General features: G+C 37.5%; 1 protein-coding gene across 5 annotated transcripts in view; it reads right to left on the bottom strand.

The window, feature by feature from the left end:
* Positions 1-8,368: 8,368 nt before the first annotated feature.
* Positions 8,369-17,458, bottom strand: part of AGAP1 (ArfGAP with GTPase domain, ankyrin repeat and PH domain 1) — a 232,650-nt gene continuing 223,560 nt past the window's right edge. For all 5 annotated transcript variants that reach the window (XM_072418502.1, XM_072418504.1, XM_072418503.1 and 2 more), the window contains 2 exons: positions 15,652-15,907; positions 8,369-13,194 (listed from right to left, as the gene is read on the bottom strand). In XM_072418502.1, coding sequence (XP_072274603.1) covers positions 12,979-13,194; positions 15,652-15,907 — 472 coding nt within the window. In that variant the 3' untranslated portion in view covers positions 8,369-12,978. The remainder of the gene's footprint in view (positions 13,195-15,651; positions 15,908-17,458) is intronic.

Genomic DNA, 17,458 nt, shown 5'->3' with positions numbered 1-17,458 from the left:
TGAATTGGAAAATACTCCTCTTGGGGTTATACAGGAACACTGGACACCGGCAAACAATAACATTGTAGCCAAGTGAAGGATCACCTCCTACTACCAGCATGTCTCAATTTTGTAACAAAGCAGCACCAAGGACATGATCTCAAACACATATTAGAGGGATCAGTTCCCTCAATGTACTACAAGAAAAGATTTTTTTTTTTTAATATGCACAAAAAATAATTTCTTTGTCAATTGAAGGATCTGAAAACTTGAAAGTGTTTCACAGCTACCTTAGCCACCATGCATAGAACCTGGTGCCCCAGACGGTTACTTCCAAGCAATTCCCACCACTTCCAGTTCAAGATCAAGATATGGAACTCTAAAAACCAGGCTGAGTTTGGCTGCATGGGGCAGAAACAACCAGATGCCACCTCCAGAGGACATATAGGACAAAGTGTTGATATAAAAATTAAGATTAAAAAAGGACCTTGGCTACAATTAAAAACACATTCTGGGAAAAAGGATTCTTTTTGGTAGTAGGAGGGATTATCCTAGGCTTGCCTACATTAGATCTGCATTAGAACCCAAATGTCATAGACTTCTTGTGCCCTTTATGAGACCAGAAAAGTAAAATCAGCTTGGTATATCGAAAACAAAAGCTCAGATTAGTGTTTAGTGACCAATTATTGGAAATTTACATGATGCTAAAGAATTTATTGCTTTAAAAGGTTTGAACAAGACTAAATAAATATTTTTATTATTGTGTTAGCTTTGTGAATTGAGTTCCCTAGGTTGGTGGTAGTTCTCAGTAGAATCCTCCATGGTCAAGTTATGACTGTTATCATTCCTGAATCCTCACTATCTAGGTGATTTTAGAACGGACAAGTCACAATAAGTTATGTGAGTTACTAAATACCTCTATGGTCTATTCTATACTTTTGTAGCAGCTATAGCAAGAACTGAACTTTACACAAAATGCTAAAAATTTAGTTGTGATAAAGTCATTATCTGCAGATAAAGGTGATATATCTGAATAATAACAACACAAGGAGTTTGTATGTTCAGCTATTTATTCAACAAAAAAATCAATAGATGCAATGTGTACTGTGAAAAAAGTAAGGACATCCCTGGGCTCATACGCTGGTTTAGCCTTGTTTCTGATATTGACATTTGTGACTACTCCTCTATGTAACATTCCTTCATATCCATCATATTCCATCATATACATTTCAATAGGGTGTACATCTGGGCTTTGACTATCTATACCTGTCTACTACCCTTCAATTTATTTTACATTTATTTTAGTAATACTTTGGTGGGTTTGTTAGTGTTAGAAGATCCACTTAGGATTCAACTTCAGTTTTTGAAGAACTAGCCTCGCCTTCTGATGAACACAAATTTATATCATGCAAAATTGATTGATTACTCCAAGGTGCTCAGCCACTGAAGAAGCAAAGCAAACATAGCACTGCCATCAGAATTATTTAAATTTATTGGTATGCGATTTTTTTTTTAAATGTAGTCTTTGGTTTATACTAATGTCAGTTGTTCTTTTGCCTCTATATTTCTCAGCAAACTGTAGTCTTGCTCTAATGCTCCTTCTGGACAGCAAAAGCCATTTTCTGACACATCCCCATATGTATATATATATTTTTTGCTAATTTATGAAATCTTTTAAAAATTTTATACACAGGCACTAACTATAGCAGGAGCTGTCCCCAAATATCCCATTATAATTTTGTGGTTCATGGATACAACCTTTAAACCTGGACAAATCAACAAGTCAATTAAATGTATGCCACTTGTGGAGAATTTCCTTACAGTGGAATAATTTAGTTGAAATAATTTTGTGATCATTATAAATCCTTTACTAGGTTCATCAGCATCCTTAACTTCCCTTCTGAGGACACTAAAGAGGATTTCTTTAGATCCTGGCATGAAGACAAAATAAACATGAATAGCAATGAGAACCCAAGACCCTCCATATCTGAGTTTCCAGCAGAGTTCTACCTAAGGAGGTTTTTGTCATTTGCACCAAATCTGTAACACCTGATTCTACTTTCATTGATTTTATGACCCTGATTTATGAAAGCTCTCCAAGGCTGGGGAAAATACACTTTCATCAGTGAACCTGGGTGATCCAGCAAACCTGGAAAAGATCTGGTCCAGGATTCAAAACATTTGCTAGCAAATAGCAAAATATTTTTAAAAATCCATTTCATGTTTTCTGGATCACCCAGTTCACTTCTGAAAGTGTATTCTCTCCAGCATTGGAGTGCTTTCATAATTCAGGGCCTATGTGCTGATAAATGTAGGGCTGTATTTTTTCTATGTGGCAAATTTGCATTTTAATTGATAATGAATAAATAAGGTGAATATTATGTGTCATTTGTTTAAGTTCCTCTACTTAATCAATAGGCAATTTAAGAATAAACGTAACAATCTCTAGTCAAGTATGTTTGAATGTTGTCAGTTCCCATGGCATGAACATACTTTTCATATAGAGCGGTTTTACCTGCCAAAAGATTGTAATTCTGTCCAACCAGTCTGGAGTTTGGAGCAAAGCGTACTGACCTGACTTTTCTTTTTGGACGCTTTTTTGTTATTTTAAAGATTTCCCCCACTCCCTGTCCTGTCTTAGACAGCTGTAATGAAAATATTTTAATACTTTCCTGGTCTATCCAAAACTAAAATAAGTCCTTAGAGAACTCATAGGTCCTTGCCAGCAGATGGAAGTCACAAGGAACCCAACCATTGAATCATATCAATAATGTAAGCACATTACATACATACTCTGTCCTCTCTTCTCTACTGTGTCATGAGTGGAGCAGAAATCTGCACTTTCACATAAATGATGAACTGTCATTCCTATTTAATAGAGAGAGGAACAACAGTTCATATATGACCGTGCTTCAGCGATCTGCAATGGAGTAAGGAGAGGAATATTTTGTGAATTGTAAATGAACTGCTGCACTGTCAGTATGAAAAAGCAGATTTTGTCTTTCCATGATTTCAGTTTTAGGATTATTAAATCTTTATTATCAAAAAGTGGCACTGATATTTTATCACTTCACTATAGTCAGTAATAAAACTAAAATACCATGTACTTCTGCAAAATATCACATTTTTATTAAATATGTGTTTAAAAAACTCTCATACAAAGCTTCCCTTAAAATTAGGACTGCACTTTTATTACAGGAGTCTTACCTTGAGTTTTATGGCTATATGGAAAATATAACAAAATCTGGCGCTAAATATTTATTATATTTATAGAAAAAAATCTACGTGCAAGGATTGTGCTTATTTAAATTTATGCAAATGAAAAGCATCTATGCAAACTAACTAACTATCAAAGTTATACATGATCGCCTCTATTCTTTAATTAGTGTTAACGTGCTGGACAGCACAAGCCATGTTAGATTTACATTTGCTGGATGTTACACAAAAGTATGTGCACTGAGAAGAAGCTGTTTGCTTTTAGAACCTTTGGGCATGATTTATTAAATCTCTACAAGACTGTAGAAAATACACTTTCATCTGTGAACCTGGGTGATTCAGCAAACCTGGAATGGATTTCTTAAAAAGTATTTTGCTATTTGATTCCACATGGTTTCAATCCTGGACCAGATCTATTCCAGGTTTGCTGGATTATACAAGTTCACTGATGAAAGTGTATCCTCTCCTCTTGGAGAGCCTTAATACATCAAGCCCCTGGTCTCTGATTAAAACTTCTTCCACTCCAACAGGCCACACAGAGAGGAAGTTCAGCAGCAATAAAGGCCTCCTCTGACTACTTCAGTTCTTTGCATTTTAGAGCTTCAGCTTTTGAACAACAGGCTTTTCAACAAAGCAGATAAGAAAACACGGTAAAAAGTTGGGAAAATAACAAAAGAATTATTGGATCTTATTTTTTACCTGTATTGTAATGACGGTCATTTTATATCTGGCTAGAAGCACCTCAGTCTTTCTATATCACTATTTTACTGTGAAGTTATATTATTAAGAAATTATAAAGGATTAGTCTTTAAAATGATGAAAAGTGTTGGGACAGCGGCTACAGGAACATGAAATGACATTACTGCTCTTGTTTAGATTTCACTGGTTATATTCAATTTTTTTCCTTCTAAAGGCCACAATCAGGACCTAAAAGTTACCAGGCCCATAAACAATTCTAAATGTAAATGTGTTTTTACTTTTTATTAAATGTTTCCTTGCCATTTCCCAGAATAACCAAAAACGAATATAATGCAAAACAGTGTTTCCTAACCAGGGTTCCTACAGAGGTTGTGGGGGTTCTTGAGCAAAGAGCAGTTTGTGAGTTTAAATGGCACCAATTATCTTTTTGGTGATCTGTAATAATGATTCTTTTTCCCACAATCAATGTAAGAGGCATTCTACTGACCAGACCACCAATGTACTGTGAGCTGTGAATATAGTAATTATAGAACGGAATTCCTTAAGACCTGAAAGTTATTTCAATGGTTGATGCATGTTATACAAAAGTTGAGAAATACTGAACTAAAATAATTTAGGGATCTGTTCATTATATTCTACCCTAACTAAATGGTATTTAATTAGCTAAAGAACCAAGTATCAAACTTATTGTCATGCTTTGTTGCATCTCAATGCTACCAATCACCCGCAGTCTCTTCTTGTCTATATGCATGCACTCCAGGGCTGGCTGCATGGCATTTCTCAGGTTGGTGGTTATGTGTTTGAAACGGCTACTTACTGTAGTGTCTACTGGCAGCCATTGTGATTGGATGACAAAGCAGAAACACAATAGGGTTATCACCCCGTAATAGAAAATTCATAATCAAAAACCGGGCCCTGTTTTAATAAATCCTACAGATTTAAAATGATTTTAAAAGTTTTGACATGACATATTAGAAGATTTTAGTGATTGGGTTTACATCTTCTGCAATAAACTCAAGACCATAATTAGGACATCGCTACTATGTTTTTGTTTCCAATATTCTGGCCAGTTAGTGGCCACCTTTTCTCTGGCGAGTAGACAAGAAACACTGACTTGTAAATTTTGCACCATGACCATGAAATAATTGATCCAGCTGTGATTTTCTGCCCTCTCTCATGAGAGGGGCGCTCAGTGGGCTAAGCTGACTTCACACAGCCGGCCTCATTTCATGTAACGTGTGGAGAATGGCGGCACTAAAGACAGGCAGATAAATGTGGGAGCAGTGACTCAGTTCCCACCTTCCCCGAGCACTGTATTTTACAAGGAGAATCGATGTCTGCAGAGGATCCGTCATTTCCACCATTAAGCTGCTGTTAGTTTTTAATGCACTCGTCAATAGTGCATTTAATGGACAGGACGAGCAGCTGCAATTCCTCCGATAACTCATAACGCTGCAGTTGAGCGGTCGCAAGGGAAGAAGAATCACCTCAGATTTAAAAGAGAAAATTGTTAATTTGGGATTGATAAAGGACTTTTCTAAATGAGGAATAGCGAAGATAAATGGACTTGTCTTTCGCTCTCATTTTGCAAAGTAACATTTGTGAAGTCAGAGCATTTAAATGATTTCCCCGACATCACTCTTGTTTCCTCTCTATCTTCGAGACTGCTGGTACTCTCTTCTCTTTTTTCTCACTGTATATTCATCCTAAAATAATCTCTCCCGTCACCTCTCTCATGGTCCTGCTGTCTCCTTCCAGCCCTTTCGCTCGCACCATCTTCATCTTGTTCCCTTGCTCTTCTCTTTCATATTTTGTCCTCTAGTATTTCCATTCTCCACTTTTATCTGAGCATTGTTCTGTCAGCCCCCGGCTTCTCTAGAAGATTAGAGAGCAAGCTGTTAGGATCAGTGATCCCCAGCCTTGGTCAGGAATAACCGTGTTTTACACTCGTTGCCTCCTGACTAATGTAAACGTGTGGACAGACTGCAAGCAGGCCTAAAAACTGGCAGAACAATCTTAAAGTGTTCAGTCATTAAAATCAATTTATAGAGGGAAAATCATTAAAAGGTGTACATGGTCCAGGATAAAAAAGAACAGCAAATGAACCAAAAGAGGGAAATTGGTTTTGCTGGTCTTTTAGTAGATAAACACCAATCAGCCAAAATATTCAACACGCTGACAGGTAAAGACAAAAGCATTGATTATTTTGTTAGACTGGCACCAGACAATGGGATGGGCAGCATTGGGCAGCATGTGTTGGAAGAAGGAAAAATTATAATATGGAAATATCTGATCAACTTCAAGGAGGGCCAAATTGTGATGAATAGATGACAGATGGTTTTGAGTTTGTCAGTGTAACCCAAAGAACTAAAACTTGAAATAAACTTTGTATATAATATTGTTTTTTTTATAAATCTGGGGCTTTTATTAAAATTTACAACTGGAGATCTTGTCATGGTCTTTATGGAGTGGCAACTCCACTGTCATTCTGTCACATGGTGTACTACTGTCATTCTGATGAAGCAGGTTCAGTGCAACAAAGTACAGAAGAGAGTGCAAACAAAAAATAAATACATTTATATAAAATTATAATTATATAGTTATATATAATAAAAATTATTTGTTAAACATAGAAATAAAATAAAAACTGCAAAATAATTGTTAAGGGAAATAAATTATTTAGGATTGCTTAGGGTATTTATGAGTTAATAAAACCACATTTTAATATATTTTTTTCAGGTTGTTTTCCTTGACATTACATGCAGATGGAAGATCATCCTGTAGATTTGTAATTCTGTGCAGAGATTCCACAGATGTGGATCCATTTTTAACACTTTAATCAGACAAGTGTTGTTTCTAAAGAAGTAATGCATCTTCCTAGTTCAGAAAAGCTCCTGCCTCCGGCTTTCTTTTTTGGACAATAAATTTGCATCATCACCTTTTGGTCACGTTTTTACATTTTACTTCTGAACAGTTCCCTCACAAGAATAATGTTAGATTGCTGCTTCTCAACAATATCTGTGAACAATTAGAACAAAATGTTGATTTCTTTGGTTCAGTTATTCTCGGAAATGGTAAATTATTATTAGACTCCTGGGGCCAAACCTGCAACTTCTTGCAAACAATCTTGTTGCATTATTAAGGCAAGAACACAAATATTCTAAGGTGACTTCTATGGTTTATTTAATTTACACCATTATCTTTTTTTTCTGTGCTGTCAATCCCTTTTTTCTTTACATGCTTTTTTTTTTACCTATTCTTTTAAAATGGATCCTGTTGAAATGAAATATATAAAATATAGCACAAGTGAATTGTAAGCAGTCGTAGAGATGTGGAAGAACTAATTTGTAAACGCACTTTAATAGCGGTGATATCCAAATATAACATATCCCAAAGTCTTCAACATCTCCCATGTTTATGGTCTCTGACTACCTACCATAGTATCTCTTCATCATAACAGCATTATATTATCTAAATCAGAGTTTCTCAACCAGGGTTCTACCAGAGGTTGCTAGGGGTTCCTTGAGCAATTTGTGCCTCTCAAGTCAGTTTAACTGGCACCAATGATCTTTTTGGATATCCATAAGGGTGACATTCTTCCCATTGTGGGTTGTGAATATAGTAATTATAGCTGAGGTTCCTTAAGACCTGACAGTTATTTCAAGGGTTCCTTGTTAAAAATATTGGGAAAAGTGGCTTTAAATAATGTGTGTCTCTTTGATAATATCAGTGTCACATGTAAGGCATGTGTGTATTTGTGCTAACATATGAAATCTGGTAGGAACTGATCAACATGTATACAAGCTATTATGCTGTCTTGCAGGTCTTCTCTCCAGCTCTCCAAGACTGGAGAGAATAAACTTTCAGAAGTGAAAATGGGTGATCCCAAAAACATGGAATGGATTCTTAAAAATCATTTGCTATTTGCTAGCAAATGTTTTGAATCCTGGACCAGATCCATTCCAGGTTTGCTGGATCACCCAGCTTCACTGATGAAAGTGTATTCTCTCCAGCCTTGGAGAGCTTTCATAAATCCGGGTCAAAGAGTAATCTTTCTTGGTTGTGCATTGTGGCAGGAGCGTGAACAAACTTCAAAGGTAAAACGTGTGTGTGTAACTCTCTATATAAATTTCAGCTACTTATTTAGAAGTTTGCCTGGATGCCTTTTTGAAAGATACTTTGTCACTTCTTTACCAGTTCAGGGCAAAATGACATGGAGAGTGCAGTAAGTTTGTATAATTGGTTGGAGAATAAACCTCTGACTTTGCCCTGACTGAATATCTTCCAGGCAATGGTTTGGTTATCCACAATTGTCCTTAGCACCTTAAAATGACAGCTGGTACAAGGGACAGTGGATGTAACAAAGTAACAAATCGAAATGTTGGCTGTCACAAGATTACAATAAAAAAATTTCTAAAAATGTCTGTAAAGAAATTGTGACGCTTTGTTATTCCAAAAGTCAAACAACACAAGATTTTCTTTCTATTCAAATATTTTTTGTCCTTTTTTATTTTACATACATTTTGCATCCTCTAATAAGACACGATACAAAAGAATTCTGTATAACTTAGACAACATAATCAATAGACACCGAAAAATAAAAACGAGAACTCCGCAAAGTCCACCTTGGGAACACAGGTGGTACAGAGTGGTGATCGGAAATAAGATACACTACTCAACTGGGCAGGATCTGGCTCCACATCCGGTCAGGACATAAAAAAAAATTAAATAAACGTGCCCCTGTCCAAAGTTCATGGGGTGGATGTTTTGAAGCTGGAATCTCTGCCGGAGGAAGATGGCAACATACTGTACCCATCTTGTAAGTCTTCTAAATGTCAGGACACACATTCCCTTTTACTGTAGTACTCGCACACTCCATTCAGAAAAACGTTAGCACTCAGGCTTCATGGCGATAGGCATCTCTGTGCCACAATTTGGAAGCGCTGGTTAGACTGGAAAGGGCTGCAGGCAAACATTTCTTTGATAAATAGAAATGTAGACTCTTCTTTTTTTTCTGTAGTGTAGAATTTCTCCTTGCAGAATGATACTTGTGAGCCAGGTACCCCATCATAATATCAATGGCGGACATGTTTCTTGAGGAAAGTCCATTAGGTCCTTGGATGTCATGCTTTAAATGGCTAGTTGGTCCCACCCCTTCTGAAGACTGGTCTCTCTTTGTATTGATCACCGATATAACCTAGCATGCTTTGTACAATATGTCTGTTCACATTGGGATGGTTTCTCATGTGATAGTCAGGAGACAATCTTTACTTGTAATGCCACCTTTGGATGGTGTGAATGCTCTTTAAATGATAAAAGTGCTAATGTCAGCTGAATACAGCTGAAACACAGTGGGGAAAGAGAGAAGTGTAGATATTTTGTATTGGGCTGTGTAGCGCAAAGAACTGCTTCCCTTGAGCCCTACCCCTTTACATTCTACACAATTTTGCTGACCCTAGACCGCAAATTCTACCTGTTGCATGTCATGACTACTGATGTAGTTATTAATTATTTGGGGGATTTCATTCTTTGTATATACTTATCAGGGCACTTTGTAATCCAGTTATAGACCAGCATTCCTGCTCAGTGTTTCAGGCCTAGCTCTTGCTTCATTCGTGCCTCACTATTGGCCATAAACTCTGCCTATCACAGTGATAGGTCGATACTAAATCAAATGTGGGAGCATGGTCAGGGCCGAGGCCAGGACCAATGACCAGGAAGTTCTGCTGGTAACTGGATTATAAAGTGTCCCAAACAGGATATTTTGGGGCTCAGGACATCCTAAATAGGAGAAGATATGGCAGTTTACTGATGTTTACTGTGAATGCCACTTTAAATATTTTCCATCTCTCAGGTTTGCATGAGATTTTTCTATTTATTCCATTTGATATGTAGTGTTAATTGTGTTAAAGATATTTGAGAACATGTCAAATATTTGGAAGAATGTAGTGTCAAAACTACAGAGACAAAATATAGCCCAACACTGAGCTCAGTTACTATTTACAAGTCTACCAACTATTTTAAGACAGTGTAGGAGCAATCTGCAGACTACACTACAACCAAAAATCCTTTCTTTTATAGAGGACCTAAACTGCACACTAGTAGACATTTCACTGTAAGACTGAATGAAGAGCAGTGGAGACATACAAAGTGGATTTGTCCAGAGGAACCAACCAATCTTTATTCTATGAACAAAAGAGCACATAAAGTCGCTGGATTTTTGCTGCCCAAGACAATCTATTGTTGACATCTTGGGTGAAAATCTAATGTCAGTACAAGTGTCCTACAAAATTGATTAGCAATTCACTGTGCCACTAGTTTAGCCCCCACAGTAGGGTGTTTACTGCCTCTACTCCCTCCACTGTTTGGCAGTGGCGACCATGCTTAAAAATGTCATTTGGAACAGTCCTTACCAAACAATAGTGTACTTTGTACATCATCATTGCTCTTCATGCTGTTCTACTGAAAAATGTCCAAAAAGTACTGAAAACCAGTGGTTGATTGGCGAGTGCCTTTATTCCAGCTCCCCAGCCCACTGGCCCTTTTGATTCAGCAAGATAAGTGTACAATCATAAAGAATGTCAACTCTTTATTCCCAGAATAATGATGACATAACTGATGATTTGGGGCACCCAGACTGAAGTCTCGACTGACTTTCCGCAATTCAGCTTTCCTAAAAGGACAAACTGCAGTGAACTATGAGCTGAGAAGCTAAAAGACATATGGTAAAATGGCAGGTCTGATGTTCCTTGTATTATTATTATTATTACTAGAGTTAATGATTTTTAAATCTTAAAAGAAAACCAAACCCAGGAACAAAAATATAGAAAATTGCTTCTTACCAGACCTTATATGTGGTGGCCACTTTAGTTTTTATTTCTCAGGCAAAAAACACTTTCAGCAAGTACACTGAATAGCAGATGATCTAACTGGAAATGCATTATACAAAATAAAATTAATGCAGCCACCTCATCTAAGAAGTAGTAAACTGCAATGTATTATATGTTTGATATTTGGTTTTATTGCTCTTTTGTAGTTTTAGTACTAATTGCACACTAGAAGATTTTCTGCATAACACATACACAGCAATGATTTAGGAAGTACAGGGTATGATTTAGGTACATTTACAACAGGTATGATGAGGTCTGCCTTGAGAACTACTGGCAGGAATAAGGCTGCAGCATCAAAGAAGCCAAACTCTATAAATTAATGTTTTATTAAATTGGCTTTGCTATCTGTATTATTTGGAAACATCATACAATGGCTGTGGGTCACATTTTGGGAAAGTACTTTCAGAGCTCCCTATAGGTGCCTTCGACCTGCTTGAAACCTAAATATTTTATTAATATTCCTATAGATAACAATTCTAGAACAAATATAACCCCTCAACAGCTAGCAGCCACAGAATAGTTTGAGGGGTAGTCAGTCTTCATATCCCATTCCTGGGAACTTTGTTTCTACTAATTCTATGTTCAGAATATGGCAGACCCATATGCTCTAACGAGTAGAAGAGATCTGTTCCCTTTTGATATGCTAGTAAAGTTAAACAACAGTTACATGTTAAAAGTTTACTGAAGTCCAGATTTATAATCATTTTTTTTGGACTGAACAGAAAATTCACACTGTTCCACTGACCTGTTACTAGATATGTTTACTTGTGGGGAAAGTACTATACATGATAGTTCATCCCCTTGTTTTCAGGGGATGTGTGCCGGTAATAAATATTTAATCAGATCCCCCCATTGGCATATTTACACAACTCAGGCAATTTAGAAGAACGTAGTGCATTTCTTCTACAGCCCCCGATCACATGAAATGTTCTCTTAATCAGTCTATTCAGAAAAGTTGTAGAGTGCATGGTGAAGTGACCCCCTATTGGGGCTATACCCACCAACAGTCACAAGTTATACAAATTCAATAAGACAGTGTTCTGTACAATACTATGTGCAGTGTGCATTGCACATGAATATACACAGCTCTGTACATGCATATACACCCAGCTCTTATCTAGATGCCCCAATCTTTAGAGGAGGCATTCTGTATACAGAGCTCTCCCTGAAAAATATGTTCCCTCTCCCATAGTGCAGTAACTAATCCTAATTAGTGTCTCTTATGTAAGCTTTTTAGGAAAAAAAAATAAATGCACTCAACCATATAACCACCTCAATTATGATGATTTTTTTTTTTTATCTTTTGCATATCAGCTAGTTGAAATGACCCAGATGCACAGTTGTACGAAGGAGGGGAAGGGGTGCACAGAGCAGTGTGTGTATTCATTATAGGAATGGAGTCAAGTGACAGAGGTGACTCGGGTGGCTGGCAATAGTTTCATAAAATAAATAATTTCTGTAAATTAAAAAAAAAAAAAAATATGTATATATATTTATATATAAAATCTCACAATGCATGATGCAGCAAACAGCTGGTCAAACTCACCCTGAAAATGCATTTATGGAATATTTTTGTTCCTATATTTTTTGGGGGTTACATTTAGAGGAACATACGCTTTAAAGCGCAGCAAGATTATGACAAGGAGTCTGAAGATGGGGCCTAGAATGTCTCTCCTAATATGATTCTTGTAAGAATATTGCAATCACATCCCTGTAATCAGCGGAGCGTGGAGAGAGCTTCCTCCTCAGCTAATATGCTCCCTTCTACATGATGAGTAATCATGTCCTATTAAACAGCGGTACAGGCTGAGGGAACTCAACTATACAAGTGTAATGAAGCCAGCATTCTCTGAGGACAGATTAGCTCCAAGTGATTTGACACATAGCATCATTGGAGCCTCAAACCTGACAAACTCAGTGCCTGCGTGTGATTTATGTGGAGCAGTGCTTGTCAGATGAGAGCAGAGCCTAAGTGTTCTGCTGGGGTAGAGGTGAAATGTGCACATAACTGACAGCTCTCTACCTCCCTTTTTTTTTTTTCTTCCTGCCTCCCAAAATGCGAGTGAAGGCTCAGTCTTCTCCCCCTTGTTCTGCACTCAGTGCTTTTACACCTCCCATGTCATTCCTGACTCCTCCCCTTGCGGTGCGAAGAGTGAGCGGTGCTCGAGTCTGTCTCCTTTCCATATGATTTTTTTTAGATTAGGGTGGGCATGAGACCTCCACCACCTGCATTGCTGTTGTTGTTGCGGTTGTTTTTTCGGGAGAGGTTTGGCGTGGCCATAAGCACAAACTGTTCGTCAGGGCAGCCATATTGCAACAGGAGTTCTCGCACCTCTGATGTGACAGCTTGTTTAGCATACGCTAATGCCGTGTTCCCATGGAAGTCCCGTGCCATCACATCCACACCGTACTGGAGAGAGAGGGGGAAAAAAAAATTAGGGACAAGCACCCAGATCAATATTGATATTAATATTTCACAATGTATGTGTTCATCTGGTACACTATGCAATATAGTTGTTGTATACATAAAATATAAAGACTGCAAATTTGTGATAGGTTGGGTAGTTATCGCAAACATTTTTGACATTGTTGAGGACAGTATGTTTATGAACACAAAAGAAACCCCAAAAACTGGCTGATTAAACATTATTTATTAAATTATTATTTTTAGAAGTATGCAGAACATGGTCCTTCATATTTAGATTTGGACAACATAGTCTTGTAAGGCTTTGATTATATGGAGACGGCATGGTTACATTGTAAGACTGTACAACCAAACTGCAATGTCTATGGTCGGTTTCAGTATTAAAGTATCTAAAGGGAACTTAGAAAGGCTTTATAATCTAATGGTTAGATATTATGTATCTATGGCAAATGGATCTGTGTGTGGACATTTTTAGATCAAGTTCAATTGATTTTCTTGATGTTGAATTGTAAAGGAAGCAATCATGGTGGAAACTATTTGCGTGTATTACATGGCATTTTAGCTTGAGTAATACATCAGACATTTCATTTTAATAGGATCTCGCATGGAATGAAAATAATAATAATACAAAAAAAAAAAAAAAATGTATTTGAAAATAGTCACAACTAAGACTGTAATTTCCATCAAACTGGAAAAAACAGCAAGCAAAGCCAGTCAAATAGAAATATTCCTCATACAGAAAAAAAGCATATTTGATTTGTGCATGGCCAGCTTAAGGAAACAATAGTAATCAGCTGTCATCAGACTATTTCTTGCCAAGAATGTGCACCCGAGAGTGACCACAGGCATGACAACCCTCATCTGAAAAGCCTTTACCTAATGCCTTCATGCTATTTAACCATCAAATGTTAGATTTACCATCACTTTTTGTCCTAGCAAATGGTCACCATCACAAATGAAGAGGATGAATCTTTTCAATGTGGGGACATCAACAATACAAACCTGACAGAGGCTGTATCTCTCGGTGGCCACTCCTTGTCCAATCCTTTTTGTATAACTACAGCTAGTTTAGTCTATTCTCTTCATCCAGCACTCCGGAGATGAAGGGTGATTTACATGATTTAGGGAAAATGCTTACAGCTTAGGTTTCTGAATTTTTGCAGAATTCGGTGCTCTTCAGACTGCCTCTCCTTAAAGAAATGTAGACAGCTATCCCTTTCCCCATTTCTTCACCTAAACTAATCCACCCTCTTCATCCACAAAGTCATACATACCAAGATCCAATGACCCCGTTTACGTCCAGAGTTGCACTCTTCTAGGTCCTGGTCATGCCTACACATTAAAGCACAATAGACATCTATAGGGCTTTGTCTTGAGGTTGGATAAGGTTCTGAAGAAGTTTTTGGGTCAATGAAGTGCTGATGTGACCAGGACAGTAATGGTTGGGGATTGAATGTAAACAAAACAGTTGAACTGTGGCCATCAGCTCTTGATGAGCATCCATCTATGGAGCAGGAGGGTGGGTTTAGCTCAGGAAAAATGGAAAAACGGCATAACTGCACTTTCTATCAAATCTCTTAACCTTCAAATTGGTTGTAATTCTTTTGGTGTAGACTAGAAAATCATAAGGAGCATCTTCCTGGCTGGTATAGGCAACATCCTATTTGCTCACAAATACGGTTTTCATATACAATAGGAAAATGCTATTTAACACCTCTCTGTTCACTTATGTTGCCATGATAATGCGGCCTTCTACATAACAAGTATAGTCTGTATAGCGTGCTGATGATCATCCTAACCCCCTAGCAGTAATCCAGAGTGTGACTTGGGGTGGATTTTATCTGCAAAAAGAATTTCTAAGTTACACTCAGGGTTGCTTGAAACCTAAAAAAAACCCCATTTACCTTGCTCCGTCAGCGCCCCCCGGCGTCTTGCTGGTCCCTCGCAGGTCCTGGGGACACATAACCCTCCTCGGATCTCCAGATGCGAACTGCAGATGTCAACCCCGGTTGACATCGATTCATGCATTGGTGCGGGCGGGAGGAGCAGCGGGAAATTAAAATAACTTTGAATTGGATTTAAGACAAAATAGCTGTATTGAGTTCAATACAAAGAAATCTTCATATAAGATATATATATATATTTATATATATTAATTATAAATATATTAGATGTGCTTCTGTACAGTTATGTTTCACAATTTTTTTTTTTTTTTTTTAACAGATTTTTGTGTTTTTTTTAATTTAACCTTTGTTATTAAATTTAATAAATATTGGACATATTTTGTTGAGTTATGCCTAAGAATATAGCCTACAATGTAAAAAAAAATTCCATGCAAAAAAAAAAAAAAAATGTAACACTTTTTCAATGGAAATACGGACAGAATTAGAACGCTAGGGGGTTAATGGCAATACATGAGAAACTTTTCTTTTCTGTACTCACCCATATAAGCAGCTGCACAAGTACCACGTTGCCCTTGCGACATGCTAGATGCAAGGATGTACGTCTGTCCCCTTCGCCACAGGTTTCATTCACCTCCTCACGGGAACCATGAGCAAGGAGCAGAATTACTGTTCGCAGGTCCTCCTCCGCTGTGGCTCGCAGTAACTGTTGTCCTAAGGGCAGGTCTCGACAGGGCAGAGGAGCCAAAAACAGCTTCTGTTCGTATTTTGCACGAATCCAGCGTTCCTTCTCTTCCCTGAATAAAGGACAACAGAAAAAATTAAATAAAACTATAATATTGAATATCAGTGATGCAAATACTGAAGTGATACAAGCAGTGAAAGGTTAGACACTCTTTAAGGTTTTACTGTTGTGAAATTCTCTGATCTATTTGTCCTGGTGACCATTGTCAAGGGAAAAGCCAAAACATAAAAGTTGTCACAAGAGCAATTAGAGAGAGGGGAAATCTTCCATTGGATACATTTGTTCCGGTGACAATGAAGGTGGCAATCCCCTTTCTTTGGAAAGAGTTCCTGTAATTTCCTGTTGCGTCACCAAGGCAAAACAAGACACGTCTCTGCTCTATTGAAAAAATTGTTTGGCTAGAAATCACTTTGAAAGTTCCAAATACATTTTAAAAGGAAGCCATAATTGTTGAACATATACACTGATCATTTATTGTAAAAGATGTTTTACCACAATCAGTATAATCCCGTACTAATAATATGAAATGGCCCTGTTCCTGTGCTCCATTGACTCTCAGTTTATCAAATGGTTGTTTGGAGTATTGCTTTTCCAATGGTAAAGGGTTGTTTTGGCCTTTAATTTTGCAAAACTGATAATGGAGATTTTTCACACAACATAATGGGTAGCCACAGATATGAGATGACAGTTGACTGATTAGGCCAAGTTGGAGTGGCAGTCAAAGGTCTGTGAATGGCCACAAATCTTCTAAGGGAGGGATGACAATCAACCAGTGGGATATAGGAAACTTCAGGAATGGCTGTTATTCCCCCCAGATAATTTGGTGCCACCTTCTTGTTCCCTGCTCCACTCACTGTTCACTGAAACAACTAGTAAACTCAACAAAGGTGACCAGAAAAATTAATTAGGTATCCTGGCATGAGCTTGCTTCCATTGGTAGGAACAAATCTCAGCAGATCCAAGTGTTTCCAGCAGCCGAGGGCAGTCAGATGTTGCCCATTACCTATGTTTGACTAAAAATAATACGAAGATCTAAAAAAATATCTTTAAACTGTAGGGATATACAGGAATTCGAACCAGAATACCATTGGACATGTTTTGGCTCCAGGACAAACACTTTTTACCAATCTGATCATACATTTTTTCAGTTCCTAACTGCAGAATTAAATTACAGACAAACTTTCAATAATTGAACCTATGTAAATTTTAGCAATCTATTGTGCAAACCCCAGATCTATGAATTGCAGAAAAAAGTTTGTCCTCATTCATCATGTCATTTTAAATCCCTCATGGCTGAGCCTTACACTTTGCAGTATTTGGGTTAAATAAAATAGTGCTGCCTGCAGACTTCTAAACATTTTCGAAACTTTTCCTACCATCAAGCTCAGTTCTTTGTTTTAGAACTACAATTCCTGCCGTGTATCAATACTGGCAGTTTCCTTGTCACTATTTCTGCCTTCTACCATTCAATTACCCATTTCTGTTCTAACAGTAGTCCATGGGCTAATCCTTTTCTCTGTTATTAGTGAAGCTCCTGCTGAGAAGGGAAGGCCTCTATGTCAAGACCCCTGGCTGTGTTTACACTTCTGGAGGTAATCTAGTG

Source organism: Pyxicephalus adspersus, chromosome 7, assembly GCF_032062135.1.
Source record: "Pyxicephalus adspersus chromosome 7, UCB_Pads_2.0, whole genome shotgun sequence".
NCBI classification, from domain to species: Eukaryota; Metazoa; Chordata; class Amphibia; order Anura; family Pyxicephalidae; genus Pyxicephalus; species Pyxicephalus adspersus.
The sequence above is the reverse complement of the archived record's forward strand: the minus strand, read 5'-3'. Positions and strand labels throughout refer to the sequence as shown.